This window comes from Borostomias antarcticus (genome assembly GCF_949987555.1).
Source record: "Borostomias antarcticus genome assembly, chromosome: 9".
NCBI classification, from domain to species: domain Eukaryota; kingdom Metazoa; phylum Chordata; class Actinopteri; order Stomiiformes; family Stomiidae; genus Borostomias; species Borostomias antarcticus.
The window spans coordinates 18,866,967-18,881,966 of NC_140242.1; the positions used below are offsets into that span (position 1 = coordinate 18,866,967).

At 47.7% G+C, this 15,000-nt stretch overlaps 1 protein-coding gene across 1 annotated transcript in view; it reads right to left on the reverse strand.

The window, feature by feature from the left end:
- The window catches only part of LOC311313317 (desmin-like), a gene marked incomplete at both ends in the record, with an annotated part of 9,562 nt that extends 4,714 nt beyond the window's left edge, over positions 1–4,848 (reverse strand). Inside the window, 4 exons of the mRNA XM_084443439.1 lie at positions 310–471; positions 1,511–1,606; positions 2,119–2,179; positions 4,274–4,848. Coding sequence (XP_084299565.1) covers positions 310–471; positions 1,511–1,606; positions 2,119–2,179; positions 4,274–4,848 — 894 coding nt within the window. The remainder of the gene's footprint in view (positions 1–309; positions 472–1,510; positions 1,607–2,118; positions 2,180–4,273) is intronic.
- Between the last annotated feature and the right edge of the window lie 10,152 nt (positions 4,849–15,000).

Consider the following 15,000-nt stretch of genomic DNA (forward strand, 5'->3'; position numbering starts at 1 on the left):
GGTTACCCTACACCCTATTAGTACACCGCTGGTTGACCTATACTCTACTAGTACACCCCTCGTCACCCTACACCCTACTAGTACACCCCTGGTTACCCTACACCCTATTAGTACACCCCTGGTTACCCTACACCCTATTAGTACATCCCTGGTCACCCTACACCCTACTAGTACACCCCTGGTTACCCTACACCCTACTAGTACACCCCTCGTCACCCTACACCCTATTAGTACATCCCTGGTCACCCTACACCCTACTAGTACACCCCTGGTTACCCTACACCCTATTAGTACACCCCTGGCGCTGACCTTGGACTTGTACCAGTCCTCAGCCTCTGAGATGTTCTTGGCGGCGATGCCCTCGTACTGCACGCGGATGTCCCTGAGGGCGGCGGTCAGGTCAGGCTTGGACATGTCCATCTGGACCTGGACTGATGTCTCCTGCATCTGGGACTGCAGCTCACGGATCTCCTGCAGCAAAGAAATCAACACACGCACGCACACACACACGCACGCACACACACACACACACACACACACACACACACACACACACACACACACACACACGTCAGAGAACATCAAAAGCAATGACAACTGGTTTTGGCTCCGGCTGCGTACAGTATGTGGGCAGGGCTTGGCAGTGTTAAGGGTTAGGGTTAAGGGTTGTATCTGCTGGGTGTGGGTTCTGTGTGGGGTGTGAGGGTTCTGTCTTGAATGAAAGGGTTCTGTTTGGCGTGAGAGGGTTTTGTCTGGAGTGTTAGAGGGTTCTGTTTTTATTGTTATAGGGTTCTGTCTTGAGTGTGAGAGAGTTCTGATTTGAGTGTGAGAGGGTTCTGTTTGGAGTGAGAGGGCTCTGTTTGGATGTTTTTTACTGGTTGTATCCTGTATTTGCCATGCAGCTGCCAGTTTCTCCTTGTATCCCAGGGTTTATTTATAGTTGTCCATCTGTTGGAGAGCGTTCCGCAGAGCCCAGTATACCATACAGCAGCTGACACACACTTCAGCCTCTCACCATGGCACGCCAACATACCTCACCGGTCACAAGTCACCAGGACAGAGCGCACCACATGAAAGGACCACCTGTGTGTGTGTGTGTGTGTGTGTGTGTGTGTGTGTGTGTGTGTGTGTGTGTGTGTGTGTGTACCGTATGCGAACGTGAGTGTATGCATGTAATACTTGCCCTTAAGTGTATTTCGGCAGGAGTGAATGAGTGTGTCCAAATGCAGGTTTAAGGGTGTATATTTACACAAAGGAGTTATGTAACACCCCACTAACGACAGGCAGTCTGCATGCCTACACATACTGTAATATATATCCGGACAGACAGACAGACAGACAGACAGACAGACAGACAGACAGACAGACAGACAGACAGACACAGACAGACAGACAGACAGACAGACAGACAGACAGACACAGACAGACAGACAGACACAGACAGACAGACAGACAGACAGACAGACAGACAGACAGACAGACAGACAGACAGACAGACAGACAGACAGACCTCCTCGTGGATCTTCTTGAGGAAGGCGATCTCCTCCTGCAGGGTCTCGATGCGTCTCTCCAGATCCAGGCGGGCCAGCGTGGCATTGTCCACATCCTGCGCAGACAGGAAGCAGTGAGCACAGAGACCTCATCCCTGTCAGTCACCAAGGCGCTTCCCCAACGCACGGAGCCAGCTTGACTCTACTCGATTCTACTTGACTCTACTCGACTCTACTTGACTCTACTCGACTCTACTTGACTCTACTCGACTCTACTCGACTCTACTCGACTTTACTGGCTTTTAATACCAGGCACTTCTTTTTCCAGTGAAGGTAGAACCCCCCAAGGTTATTTGCGGTAACAAAAACTAACGAAATAGCAAAAAGTGGGTGTGGGAAAAAAACATTTTCATTACAAAAAAAAAGATAACTAACTGGGCCTGTGTTGTCTGTGTACAAAACTAACTAAAATAAAGTACAATTATAGAGAACATAAAATAAAAAACCTCACAACTAATGAAAACTGCAAAATCATAATAACCTTGGGAGCCCCTCAACCTAGCTAGTTGCCATAGCGACGGTGCATGCTGCTAACTAGCAGGTCATTGTGAGAGGAGGCGGGACTCACGGCTCTGAAGGCAGAGAGGTTGTTCTCAGCTTCCTCCTTCTGATGGATCTCCTCCTGCAGTCTGGATGGAGAGAGAGGGAGAGAGAGAGAGATGGAAGAAAAGAGGAAGGATTTAGTAATACATGACAACACTAGGGGTCTAATCAAACCGTCTGTCTCAACCTCCTGCCTCGACTCCCCCTGAGCCCGGAAGGCACATCTGTCAGCACATTACACCAGCCTCCAGAGATGAGAGGACCCGGGGCACACACACTTCCTATCTCCCCGGCCACTCTCTCTCTCTCTCAATCTCTATCTCAATCTCTTTCAATCTCTCTCTCTCTCAGCTCCAGTCAGAGGGTAAGGAGGAGTCCATAAAACATGTTCCCCTCTCCCCTCCTCTACTCTCCCCTGTGTGTGTGTGTGTGTGTGTGTGTGTGTGTGTGTGTGTGTGTGTGTGTGTGTGTGTGTGTGTGTGTGTGTGTGTGTGTGCGCGCGTGCGCGCACGTCTGAGTGTGTGTGTTCATTCACAGTAGCTGTTCATCCCACCTTACATCTCCTCCACTTTCACGCTGGTCTTGCTTTCTTTAATTCACTCTTATAGTTACTGGGTTTTTTTCTCTCTCACACACTCTCCCCTCTCTTTTTTCTCTCTATCTATCTCTCTCCTGCATCTTTTTCTCTCTCTTCTCTCTCTTTCCTCCTATAGTGCACTATCTTTCTCTCGCTCTCTCTCCCTCTCTCTCTCTCTCTCTCTCACACACACACACACATCTCTTTAGCTGTTAGATAATCCCACCATAGAGAAGCAAGGCTTCTTTAAATAGCTCTCTCTATCAACCTGCCTAATTTGACTGTATCACACACACACTCACACACACACACACACACTGCTGATACTCAAATACATAGGCCAAGAGATAAAGGTTATATATAGGGTCACTCCCGTCTCTGGGGGTAAATTAGGCTGGGTATGAATAGACCACTAATATGGAGAAGGAATTCCCGGACCGTGGACCAGACAGAGCGCTGAACAGCTGGAGGAGAGCACTCTGGCCGTCTGACAACCTGCCTGTCCAGCTGCTTCTCTGACAACCTGTCTGTCTGTCTGTCTGTCATTCTGCCTGTCTGTCTTTTCTGCCTGCCTGTCTGTCTGTCTGTCTGTCTGTATGTATGTATGTACTGTATATTTGTTTGTCTGTCTGTCTGTCTGTCTGTCTGTCTGTCTGTCTGTCTGTCTGATATGTCTGTCCATCTCTCTCCCTTTCTTAAATCTCTTCTTTCTCTTGCTGCTTCTTACAGTAGTTCTTACCCTAACAGTCCTTCTGACTTCCTCTCCCCTGAATAGTAATCAGCCTGGTCTGTACCCCCCTGAACCTAACCCTAACCCTGCAGCTGGTCTGTACCCCCCTGAACCTAACCATAACCCTGCAGCAAACCTTAACCCTAACCTTAACCCTGGAGCACGTCCTGGTCCAGCCTCTAGGAACCTGAGACAGAGCCCCTGCTGGTCTGTTACTCAACTGACACCGCTGACACAGTCACCGACATGGCAGCCACTCCCTCTAGCATACAGTAGTAGAGGCCCCAGGTTCACCAGCTGTTGCCGGTCAATCCTTCTAGAAAGACCCGCTGTCGAGGTGGTGAATCACATGGCCGGAACTACACTGCTCTCATCCCAGGGTTACCTTCCTGCTGGCCCAAGGTCACCCTTCTCTCCTAAAACTACAGATCTGACTAGACTGGGCTGGAAACAGTTGAGTAGAGAAGGAATAATTTCCAATCATGCTAGATCAGACACAAACTAAAGGAAGGAAGGAAGGAAGGAAGGAAGGAAGGAAGGAAGGAAGGAAGGAAGGAAGGAAGGAAGGAAGGAAGGAAGGAAGGAAGGAAGGAAGGAAGGAAGGAAGGAAGGAAGGAAGGAAGGAAGGAAGGAAGGAAGGAAGGAAGGATGCATCTCTACTGATATTCTAAAAGGTCAATCATGTTAGATCACACAACCTCAAGGAAGGAATGAAAGAAAGAAAGAAAGAAAGAAAGAAAGAAAGAAAGAAAGAAAGAAAGAAAGAAAGAAAGAAAGAAAGAAAGAAAGAAAGAAAGAAAGAAAGAAAGAAAGAAAGAAAGAAAGAAAGAAAGAAGCATGCGTCTGTTGGCCCCTCCCTCCCTCTTCTCTCACCGGAGTTTGAGCTTCTGCAGGTCGTCTGCCAGGTTGTCTCTCTCCACCTCCATGCGGGCTCTCTGGTTGCCCATGCCCTCCACCTGGCGCCTCAGCTCCCTCATCTCCTCCTCGTACATCTCGGCAATGCGCGTGGGCTCGCGGCCGCGCAGGCGCTCAATCTCCACCATCAGCGTGGCGTTCTGCTGCTCCAGGAAGCGCACCTTCTCGATGTAGCTGGCGAAGCGGTCGTTCAGGTGCTGCAGCTCCGCCTTCTCGTTGGTCCGGGTGTTCAGGAAGTCCTGGTTCGTGGCGTCGGCCAGGTTGAAGTCCAGCTTCTCGCCGCCGTAGGAGCGGTGCACCAGGGGGGCTCCGTAGACGCCCCCGGAGGAGGAGCGCAGGCCGGAGTAGCCGCCACCGCCGCCTGACTTGGAGACCTCGTACATCCTGGACGACATGTGGGAGGAGGAGGAGCCTCGGCCTCCGGAGCCGAACATGGAGGAGGTCATGGGGGAGGAGCCCACGCCGGAGCCGAAGGTGCGGCGGTAGGAGGAGGCCGTGTGGGCGGAGGAGGTGGCGGAGTAGCTCTTGCTCATGGCGGCGGTATGGAAGGCAGGGTGGCTGGCTGGCTGACTGGCTCGCTGGTGGGGGGCAGGAAGAGTGGAATGAGGGACTGGCGTCCGGAGACCCCGCTATTTGTAGCTGCACCCCGCCCACTCCTCTGGCCCCTCCCCCCCCCTGTGCCCTCGCTCTACCTCCGCTCTCTACCCTGACCGACTGTCTCTCTCTCTCTCTCTCTCTCTCTCTCACACACACACACTCTCTGTCTCTCTCTCTTCCTCTATCTCTCTCCCTCTCTCTCTTTCTCTCTCTCTTCCTCCCTCCCTCCCTCTCTCTCCCTCTCTCCCTTCCTCTCTCTCTCTCTCTCTCTCTCTCCAGCCCTTGGTTCAGCTGTCACAGGCTCTGGTTTCCAGTAGGATGGGGCAGAGATGGGGTGATGGTGGTGGTGGGGGGGGGCAGCAGTGTGGGTTGGGGAGGTCAGAGAATTCGACGAGTTTGGGAGTGTTTGAGGTCAGAGGAGTGGCTGTGAGAGGGTGGTGGTGGGTGTTAGGGGCGGGACCGGGTGGAGGGCCGGCCAAAGCGGGGCGTGGTCATCGAGCCGCCATCGAACCCATGCGAGTGAAGGAGTGCATGCTGGGAAACGTCCTCAAGAGCCCTGCAAGTGTGTGGGACGCCACGTATGTGTTTGGTTTTGCACCCTATGTACCTACTGAATGAACATGTTCTGTACCCTGGGTTATGTAACAGACATTATGGTAGGTCGCCATGGCGCCAGCGGTCAGACACTCCACATCTATCAACACACTCCGCATGTTTATGACAAGGCCCTCACTGAGGCACTCACACACACCTTCCGCTCTGTGTGTGTGTGTGCCCTTTGGCTTTAGCACTTCTTAGTCACTTGTTTAGAAAGGAGACACACTTGTGAGTTCTGGCGAGTAGTAGTACACTGACTTCCTACGTTAAACACAATTATTGTAAGTCGTTTTGGACAAAAGCGTCTGCTGAATGACCAGAATGGAAAGGAATGTTGTGTGTGTGTGTGTGTGTGTGTGTGTGTGTGTGTGTGTGTGTGTGTGTGTGTGTGTGCGTGTGTGTGCGTGTGTGTGTGTATGTGTGTGTGTGTGTGTGTGTGTGTGTTAGCGATAGTGAGAGACAGAGTGAAGTGACAGCCCTGGCTGAGTCATTGTGTGCAGCCGGATGACCACACATGGTCCACCAGTGATGTACTGAACCGCTAATCACCTCAGAGTCACACAGCCCAGTCACTGCTCGTCAGAACCAACGACACGGGCCGGCCCACGCCCAGGTAACCCGAGGACAACACAGAAACAGAATGATTACTGGAACCCTTCTGATTATTCTTGTATGTAACTCATACTGTAGAATAATCTGTGAAGCATGTGTGTGTGTGTGTGAGTGTGTGTGTGTGTGTGTGTGTGTGTGTGTGAGGGGTGGGAGGGGGGATTTACAGCTCAGCTGCTAGTGTCAACGCTATTCTGAGCGCCTTCCCGTTTGAACCCTGTCACCAGCCCGCTGCACCTGGGCCCCTGGGTACCAGAGTGGGAGAGGAGCAGCCATCTTGTTTTTCGTTCTAGGACAACAGACAACAGGCGCCTTTCCGGGATTCTGTCCCATAAACACTTAAATAATGTGTTGCATCACATCCTGTTCTGTGCCCTTCCTCCCACTCACACCTCCCCTCCTCTCTCCTCCTCTCCTCTCCTCTCTTCTCCACCTTCTCTTCTCCTACTTCTTTTCTCCTCCTTCTCCTCTCCTTCTCCTCTTCTCTCTTCTCCTCTCTTCTCCTCCTTCTGCTCTCCCCCTACTCTCCTCTCCTCTTTTTCTCCTCTCCTCTCCTCTCCTCTCCTCTCATCTAAACTCCTCTCCTCCTCCTCTCCCTCCTCTGACTGACTCCACGTGGCTCAGTAAAGCTGAGGATGAGAGATGGTGATTTCCCAGACAGCATGTAATAAACCCGCTATCTGTTTTGTAGGTGATGACTGACTGACTGACTGACTGACTGACTGACTGACTGACTGACTGACTGACTGACTGACTGACTGACTGACTGACTGACTGGCTGACTGATTGTCTGACTGACTGACTGACTGACTGACTGACTGACTGACTGACTGACTGACTGACTGACTGACTGACTGACTGACTGATTGTCTGACTGACTGACTGACTGACTGACTGACTGACTGACTGACTGACTGACTGATTGTCTGACTGACTGACTGACTGACTGACTGACTGACTGACTGACTGACTGACTGACTGACTGACTGACTGACTGACTGACTGACTGACTGACTGCAGTGTGTGAGCAGACTGTGCTGGCTGGCTGAACTGAAGGCTGTTACGCACGCCTGAGGCCTCAGGACACATCACCTGCAGCTGAGGGCCTCAAACACACACACACACACACACACACACACACACACACACATACTCGAGCGCACACATACACGTGATCAACATACATACACACGCAATCACACACACACACGCACACACACGCACACGCACACACAAATACACACACCCTCCTCTGCAACACCTACCCTGGTGGGTTAGTTGACTCTTAGTTGACAAGCTTGCAGAACACACACACACCTACACACACAAACACACACACACACACTGGGGACAGGAGGAGCCCAGGAGCTACTTGTCTGCCTGTCAGTCTTACTATATCTCTGTATGTCTCTCTCTCTCTCTCTCTCTCTCTCTCTCTCTATCTATCTATCTATCTATCTATCTATCTATCTATCTATCTATCTATCTATCTATCTATCTATCTATCTATCTATCTATCTATCTATCTATCTATCTATCTATCTATCTATCTATCTATCTTTCTTTCTATCTATCTATCTATCTATCTATCTATCTATCTATCTATCTATCTATCTATCTATCTATCTATCTGTCTGTCTGTCTGTCTGTCTGTCTGTCTGTCTGTCTGTCTGTCTGTCTGTCTGTCTGCCTGCCTGCTTTTCCCAGCACAGAGGGGGTTTCCTCATGAGGAGTCATGTTACGCCAGGCTAGCGTCAGGGTTCTGGGGGACAGCCTGAACACCTACGTATACCTAACGTCTCCAGGGGGACAGACAGAGTGGTGATAGGTGGGGAGCGTTGGTCTGGAGTTCCCCTGGGACAGCTCCGCTGAGATGGGATGGATGGATGGATGGATGGATGGATGGATGGATGGATGGATGGATGGATGGATGGATGGATGGATGGATGGATGGATGGATGGATGGATGGATGGATGGATGGATGTCTGAGGCTGGAGCGCTGGATGTCCTGGCTGGGATTGTAGGGGCTGTAGGGGGCTGGGGCTGAGAGTGAGGCTGGGGCTGGGGCTAAGAGAGTGAGGCCGGGGCCGAGAATAGGGCTTGGATCTTGGGCTGACACCGAGGCTGAGTTAGCTCACCATGACAGCTGATCAGCGTGACACACCCCGGATAGACAGAGGAGGAGGGAGGGGGCTAGCGTTGCCCAGCAACCACAAACACACACACACAAGCTGACCTGTGATCCAAAAATGTAACTAGCGTCTAAATTAGACCTGAAGCCTTTCTAGTGGCCATAGCAAACATTTGGCAGGGGCTACAGTCTACACACACACACACACACACACACACACACACACACTGTTCCTACCCACACTGCTCCAACTATATTATCTGCTTGTCATTCAGTCAGACATTGTGTGAATGTGAAGTCTAAACATACCCTAACTCTGTCCTGTATAACCTTAACTGTGATCTAACTCTAAACCTAGTATAACCCTAACTCTGTCCTGTATAACCTTAACTGTGATCTAACTCTAAACCTAGTATAACCCTAACTCTAAGCCTAGTATAACCCTAACTATGTCCTGTATAACCCTAACTCTGTCCTGTATAACCTTAACTGTGATCTAACTCTAAACCTAGTATAACCCTAACTCTGTCCTGTATAACCTTAACTGTGATCTAACTCTAAACCTAGTATAACCCTAACTCTAAGCCTAGTATAACCCTAACTATGTCCTGTATAACCCTAACTCTGTCCTGTATAACCCTAACTCTGTCCTGTATAACCCTAACTCTGTCCTGTATAACCCTAACTCTGTCCTGTATAACCATAACTCTGTCCTGTATAACCCTAACTCTGTCCTGTATAACCCTAACTCTGTCCTGTATAACCCTAACTCTGTCCTGTATAACCCTAACTCTGTCCTGTATAACCCTAACTATAACCCAACCCTAGTATGAGTGTATTGAGAGAACTGACAGAGATAACCTTACCCAAAGAGGCTCTTCTGGTATCATTTGATGTTGAAAGTTTATATACTAATATACCACATGAGGGCGGCATTGAGGCCATACAGTACTTCCTTAGACCTATGGAACAAGCTCCAGTTGACTTCTTGATGACCCTTACGAAATTCATATTGGAATCCAATTATTTTATGTTTGACAAGAAGTTTTATCTACAGATTGAAGGGACCTCCATGGGTTCTCCTTTTGCGCCCAACTATGCCAACCTATTTATGGGGTTATGGGAAGAAAATTTCATTTTCAACCCTAGAAACCCGTTTAAAGACAGTATTCTGTTTTATAAGAGATATATTGATGATATCCTGTTAGTGTTCACTGGTCCGGAAGAAGCACTGTTTGGTTTTAAAGATTTCATTAACAGCTCACATCCCTCCCTAAGATTCACCATGGAATATGACAAAAAGAAAATACATTTTTTAGATTTGCTAATTTCTGTCAATGAGAAGGGGACGTTGGACACTTCCATCTTCCGAAAAGATACTGACAGAAACACCCTTTTACATGCTAATAGTCACCACCCTAAGTCGATGGTAGAGAATATTCCTTATGGACAATTCCTTAGATTAAAGCGCATATGCAATAAGGAATCAGATTTTGAAACTAGTGCCATAGAAATGAAGGACAGATTTGCTAGTAGAGGGTACAGAAAAGAAACCATTGATAAAGCATACGATAGAGCTAAGGAAAAGGATAGACAACTCCTACTGACACCGGGACCCCAGGAACAGAAAGAAAATTCCATGAAACCGATATTTGTTTCTGAATATAGTAATGTCTCCAACGAAGTAAAAACTATTATCAAAAAACACTGGAATATTTTGAATTGTGATCCCAATTTGACAGAAATAGCCAAATCCACCCCTAGTTTCTGTTTCAAGAGAGGTAGAAATATTAAAGACAGTGTTGTTACTTCTATGTACAGGGAGCCCACCCCTCCCACCAATTGGTTGTCCCAGGAAGTATATGGGAACTACAGATGTGGGAGATGTACTCATTGTTCTCACACACACAACACCAAGAGTTTTTTTCACCCACAGACAGGAGAGAAATACAGAATTAAAGAATTCATAAACTGTATGTCGACACATGTGATATACATGTTAAAGTGTCCATGTGGGTTGGTGTATGTAGGACAGACTAAACGGAACTTGAAGCTCAGAATAGCAGAACACAAAGCTGCTATCAGGAATGGGAACATGGATTATGCCATTGCTAGACATTACAGGGACAGAAACCATGGTTCTGCAGCCTCTCTGAAATTCATTGGGTTAGAGAGGATCACTCCTAACCCAAGGGGAGGGAATTTGGTTCAGAAATTATTAAAAAGAGAAGCATTTTGGATCTTTACATTGAATTCTATGGAACCACATGGCCTCAATGAAACATTAGATTTGAGTTCATTTTTGTTATAATGACACTAATGTTTGTTTTTCTTTCTCTGCAGATATCCCTTTGTTAGAAGAGAGACAGGGACACTTCTTCCCTGCTCACCACCCACCCTCCAGACATAGGTTATTGGCAGAGGTTATTGGTATAGACTATGCTGTCACTCCAGTCACTTTTTGGTCCTTATGATGATGATGTCCGGTATAGGAAATCAAGGAAAATTACTGTGATTGTGAATAAGGGTGGCTGTTTCTAGTATACTGTATGAATGTTAATCACTTATGGCGTGATTAACATGGTGATGTATTATGAATTTTGTGTGTAGTATTACTTGTTTGTTAATTAATTGGCTGATTGCTGTGGCCATCCAGATGGTGTTCGGCTGATTGGACCGACCACACCCAGATCATCTTTTTTAAAAGCACCTGTGTTCTTCTCTCAGCACGAACCTGATGAAGCCATAGGCGAAACGCGTTGTTCGTTTCTTTTTAATTAATAAAAGTACGGAATTACCAGCCTTGTGTCGCGGTGACTCCTTCCTACTTGAATTATCGGATTATCCTGATTTCACCTGCACCAAGGACTGAGCGAGCTGTGCACGGGGCACCCACGTCTAATTAGTTTACCTAGTATGAGTGTGTTGGTAAAGAACAGGCTGAAACACAGAGTCAGGTTGCCTGGTATGATAGATGGAGGGGGGGAAGAGAGAGGAAGAGAAAGAGGGAGGGAGAGAGAGAGAGGGAGAGCTGAGAGAGAGAGAGGGGGGGAGAGAGAGGGAGGGAGAGGGGAGAGAAAGAAAAAGGGAGAGAGGGAGAGGTGAGAGAGAGAGAAAGAAGGAGGGAGGGAGGGAGGGAGAGAGAGATATGACTGGTAGTGGAAATGCCATGACATTTGACACAGTGTGTGTGTTGGAGCAATGTGGGTGGCACTGGGAGCCGGGTCATATGTCTGAAACACACAACCTCCAGCTGCCTGGCAACACACACACACACGCACACACACACGCACACACACACACAGACACACGCACGCACGCACACACAGACACACACATACATACACATACACACACACATACACAGACACGCACACACACACACACACACACACACACAGACACACCCACACACAGGCAATTAATTGATAGGTGTAGTGTGGAAATAGACATGGAGGGATGGAGAGATGGAGAGATGGAGGGATGGAGAGATGGAGAGATGGAGGGATGGACGCATCCCATGTGTCACAGTGGTATAAATGACTTGATGAGAGGTTATTTATACATGGAGGCATGATCTGTGTTAATTTCACTGTTTAGAATACCTAACCTTTACACAATATGACCAGAATAACACCAGTGACTTCACCAGGAAGATCATGAGTCATGTATCTAAAAGTCAGCATCGAGAAACTTCCGCCTGAGTTCTTAACCAGCTGTATGAACAAACATGGCCATCTGAGCCCAGTTTAGAGATAAACTGCAGTACAAACATGAAAGCACTAGATGGCAGTACAGTAGCAATGTTGCACACAACTGCTGTCTGTCAGTAGTTTTGATTGGCCTAGCCCATGGGTTCCCAAACTCCATCAATGTGGGCCTCCCTTCTGAAAACAGTGACACACCCTGCGCCTCCCCCAAAAGGATCCATTTTGCAAGGCAGCGTTAGCTAGCCCATAACGTTACACAGCCAAGTTAGCTCGGTGGCACATGTTGCTAGTTAACGTTATGATGTTTTCACACAATACATTCATGCCTGCGGGGGGAGGCTCTCTCTGCACTATCCACAAATTTAGGATATATCTCTCCCATTATTTATTTCGATCTTCTGACCTTTAAAATCACATTTCATTCATAAAAACCTTAGACATTTTAAAAATAAAAAAACATGTTTTTCCTTCTTTTCTTTCCCCTGAATTTCTTTAGGGCCCCCCAGGGGAGGCACGCCTCACAGTGTGGGAACTCATGGCCTAGCCCAATAGTACAAGATACAGCAGGTTCCTGAAGCTATGGATGGTTGCAGGGACCAGAGAATTGTACAATTCTTTGCAGAAAACAAAAATATTTTGAATTTCCTCACTGACAAAATGGTGCAGGCCATTGTTATCTCCCTCCTGGACCACTGCAACTCCATCCTTGCTGGGGCCCCGGCGACGGCCATAAAACCTTAAGCAATTAAGCTGCTGCTCGCCTGGTGTTCAACCACCCCAAGTTCTCCCACACAACTTCCCTTCTCCGTTCCCTACACTGGCTCCCTGTAGCAGCTCGCATCCAGTTTAAAACTCTGGGACTAGCCTACAGGGCAATGAAAGGAACTGCCCCCTCCTACTGTACCTCCAGGCCATGGTCAAACCCTACACCCCCTCCCGACCGCTACGCTCTGCTACCTCGGGGCGACTGGTTGCCCCGTCACTCCGAGACCCCTGAGGTCGATCGACACGGTCACGGCTCTTCTCTGTCCTGGCCCCGCAGTGGTGGAATGAGCTGCCCACTGATGTCAGGACAGCACAGTCGCTGCCCATCTTTCACCGCAGGCTCAAAACTCACCACTTCAAGAAGTACTCCAACATACAGTACATACATACAGACAGAGAGAGAGACAGGCAGACAGAGAGACAGAGAGAGACATACATACATACATACATACAATCTGTATAGATATATGTACAATATACAGTATATGTTCTGATACATTTGGTGTACGATAGAATAGAATAGAATTGAAAGTTTATTTGCCATGTGTAACAAGTAAAGGTACATTGGAATAATCGCTTGTCCTTATACATGTAGTATTTTATCAGTACTAATCAGTTCCTTATTCCAGTCCTAGATACGCAGCTCGACATTTAAAGGTTCCCAAACTGGCAATTTACTATTCATAGTCAGTCTAGCAGTCTACCAGTATCAACCTCATCTACTTATCCCATCCGATCATGGATGACTGTGTCTGTGTCCATGATGCAGGCAGTGCAATTAAATAACGTTCAAGTATCCAGTTGTGCAGAGTCAGCAGTTGTTGTCTGTTGTATAGGCAAGAGTCAAGGTGGAGAAGGCTTTTCATGTAGGAGGGAGAGAAGGCTTTTGAATTCTAAAGACTTACTAGCCGACTGTATGCTTAAATTACACCCCTATGGGCAACGCACACAGGCTCATTTCTACGTGTTCCTTGCCTCTAATCTCGCTGGTCTGAAATGTAGGCTGTAGGGAAGAGCGATCAGCTGTTGTCTCTCTGATGTGTGTCCTGTAGTCCTGTAGTTCTGTAGTCCTGTAGTCCTGTAGGCCTGTAGGCCTGTAGTTCTGTAGTTCTGTAGTCCTGTAGTCCTGTAGTTCTGTAGTCATGTAGGCCTGTAGTTCTGTAGTCCTGTAGGCCTGTAGTCCTGTAGTCCTGTAGGCCTGTAGTTCTATAGTCCTGTAGTCCTGTAGTTCTGTAGTCCTGTAGGCCTGTAGTCCTGTAGTCCTGTAGTCCTGTAGTCCTGTAGTTCTGTAGGCCTGTAGTCCTGTAGTTCTGTAGTCCTGTAGTCCTGTAGTCCTGTAGTTCTGTAGTTCTGTAGTCCTGTAGTTCTGTAGGCCTGTAGGCCTGAGAGGCACAACACTTGCCTGATTACTAGTTTTAGGGGGCTCAGCTGCCGGTCCCTCTTGTATTTCCCAATATTCTTCTGAATCTGAATCTTCTTCTCTTTCTTCCCATGCATGGAAAATCACCAAACTTTGCACACAGGTCCAGTACTATAACAGAAGTCCTCAACTGGCATCGTGGGCCAATAGTCTTGATGGCTATTGGCCATACAGCAAACGTTTAAAGTTTAGTCTTTGGTTTTGGTTTTTGCCCCTCGTCGTGGTGCCTTTATTTTAACAAACATTTTGTGGAAACTGCTGAAACCTCCATGTTACATGCCCCTGTGACATTTACATGCAACCCTTGTGATTGTGATGTTTAAGTCAGTGTGAAACCATCTATGGCTTCTCACATGGCAGGTAACTCAATAAGAGTTCAAACCCAGGGAGATGCAGGATAAAAATGCTAATGCATACTGTACTCCATTGTGCTGTGCGTCTCTTTATCTGACCAGTCTTTTGTCTGCTTACATCTCAATCAGTCCCACCTGTGTTCAATCCAATAAAATCAATCAGTGAATCAATGCTCAGTCCAAAGTCCCACAACTCATTCCCATCACAGTATAGGCCTTCTAATACATGTTTTCCTGTATGTTCATGTAGGATTCCTAAGATGTAAATATCTAGCTGTGACATACTTTTTTTTTAGGTCAAACTGCCAGCTTCTCACTTCCCTTTGTGTCTGGTTGTGAGTTCAAGCCCCAGGTGATGCAGAATAAACATGCTAATGCCTACTCAAGCATTGTACTGTTTGGATTTCAGACATGATTTTTAAGATTTTTTAATTTAAGAAGTTTTAAAGGACCCACATGTAGGCTAATTGTCATGTGTCTCCTTCCTCTTCCTCCTCAAAAT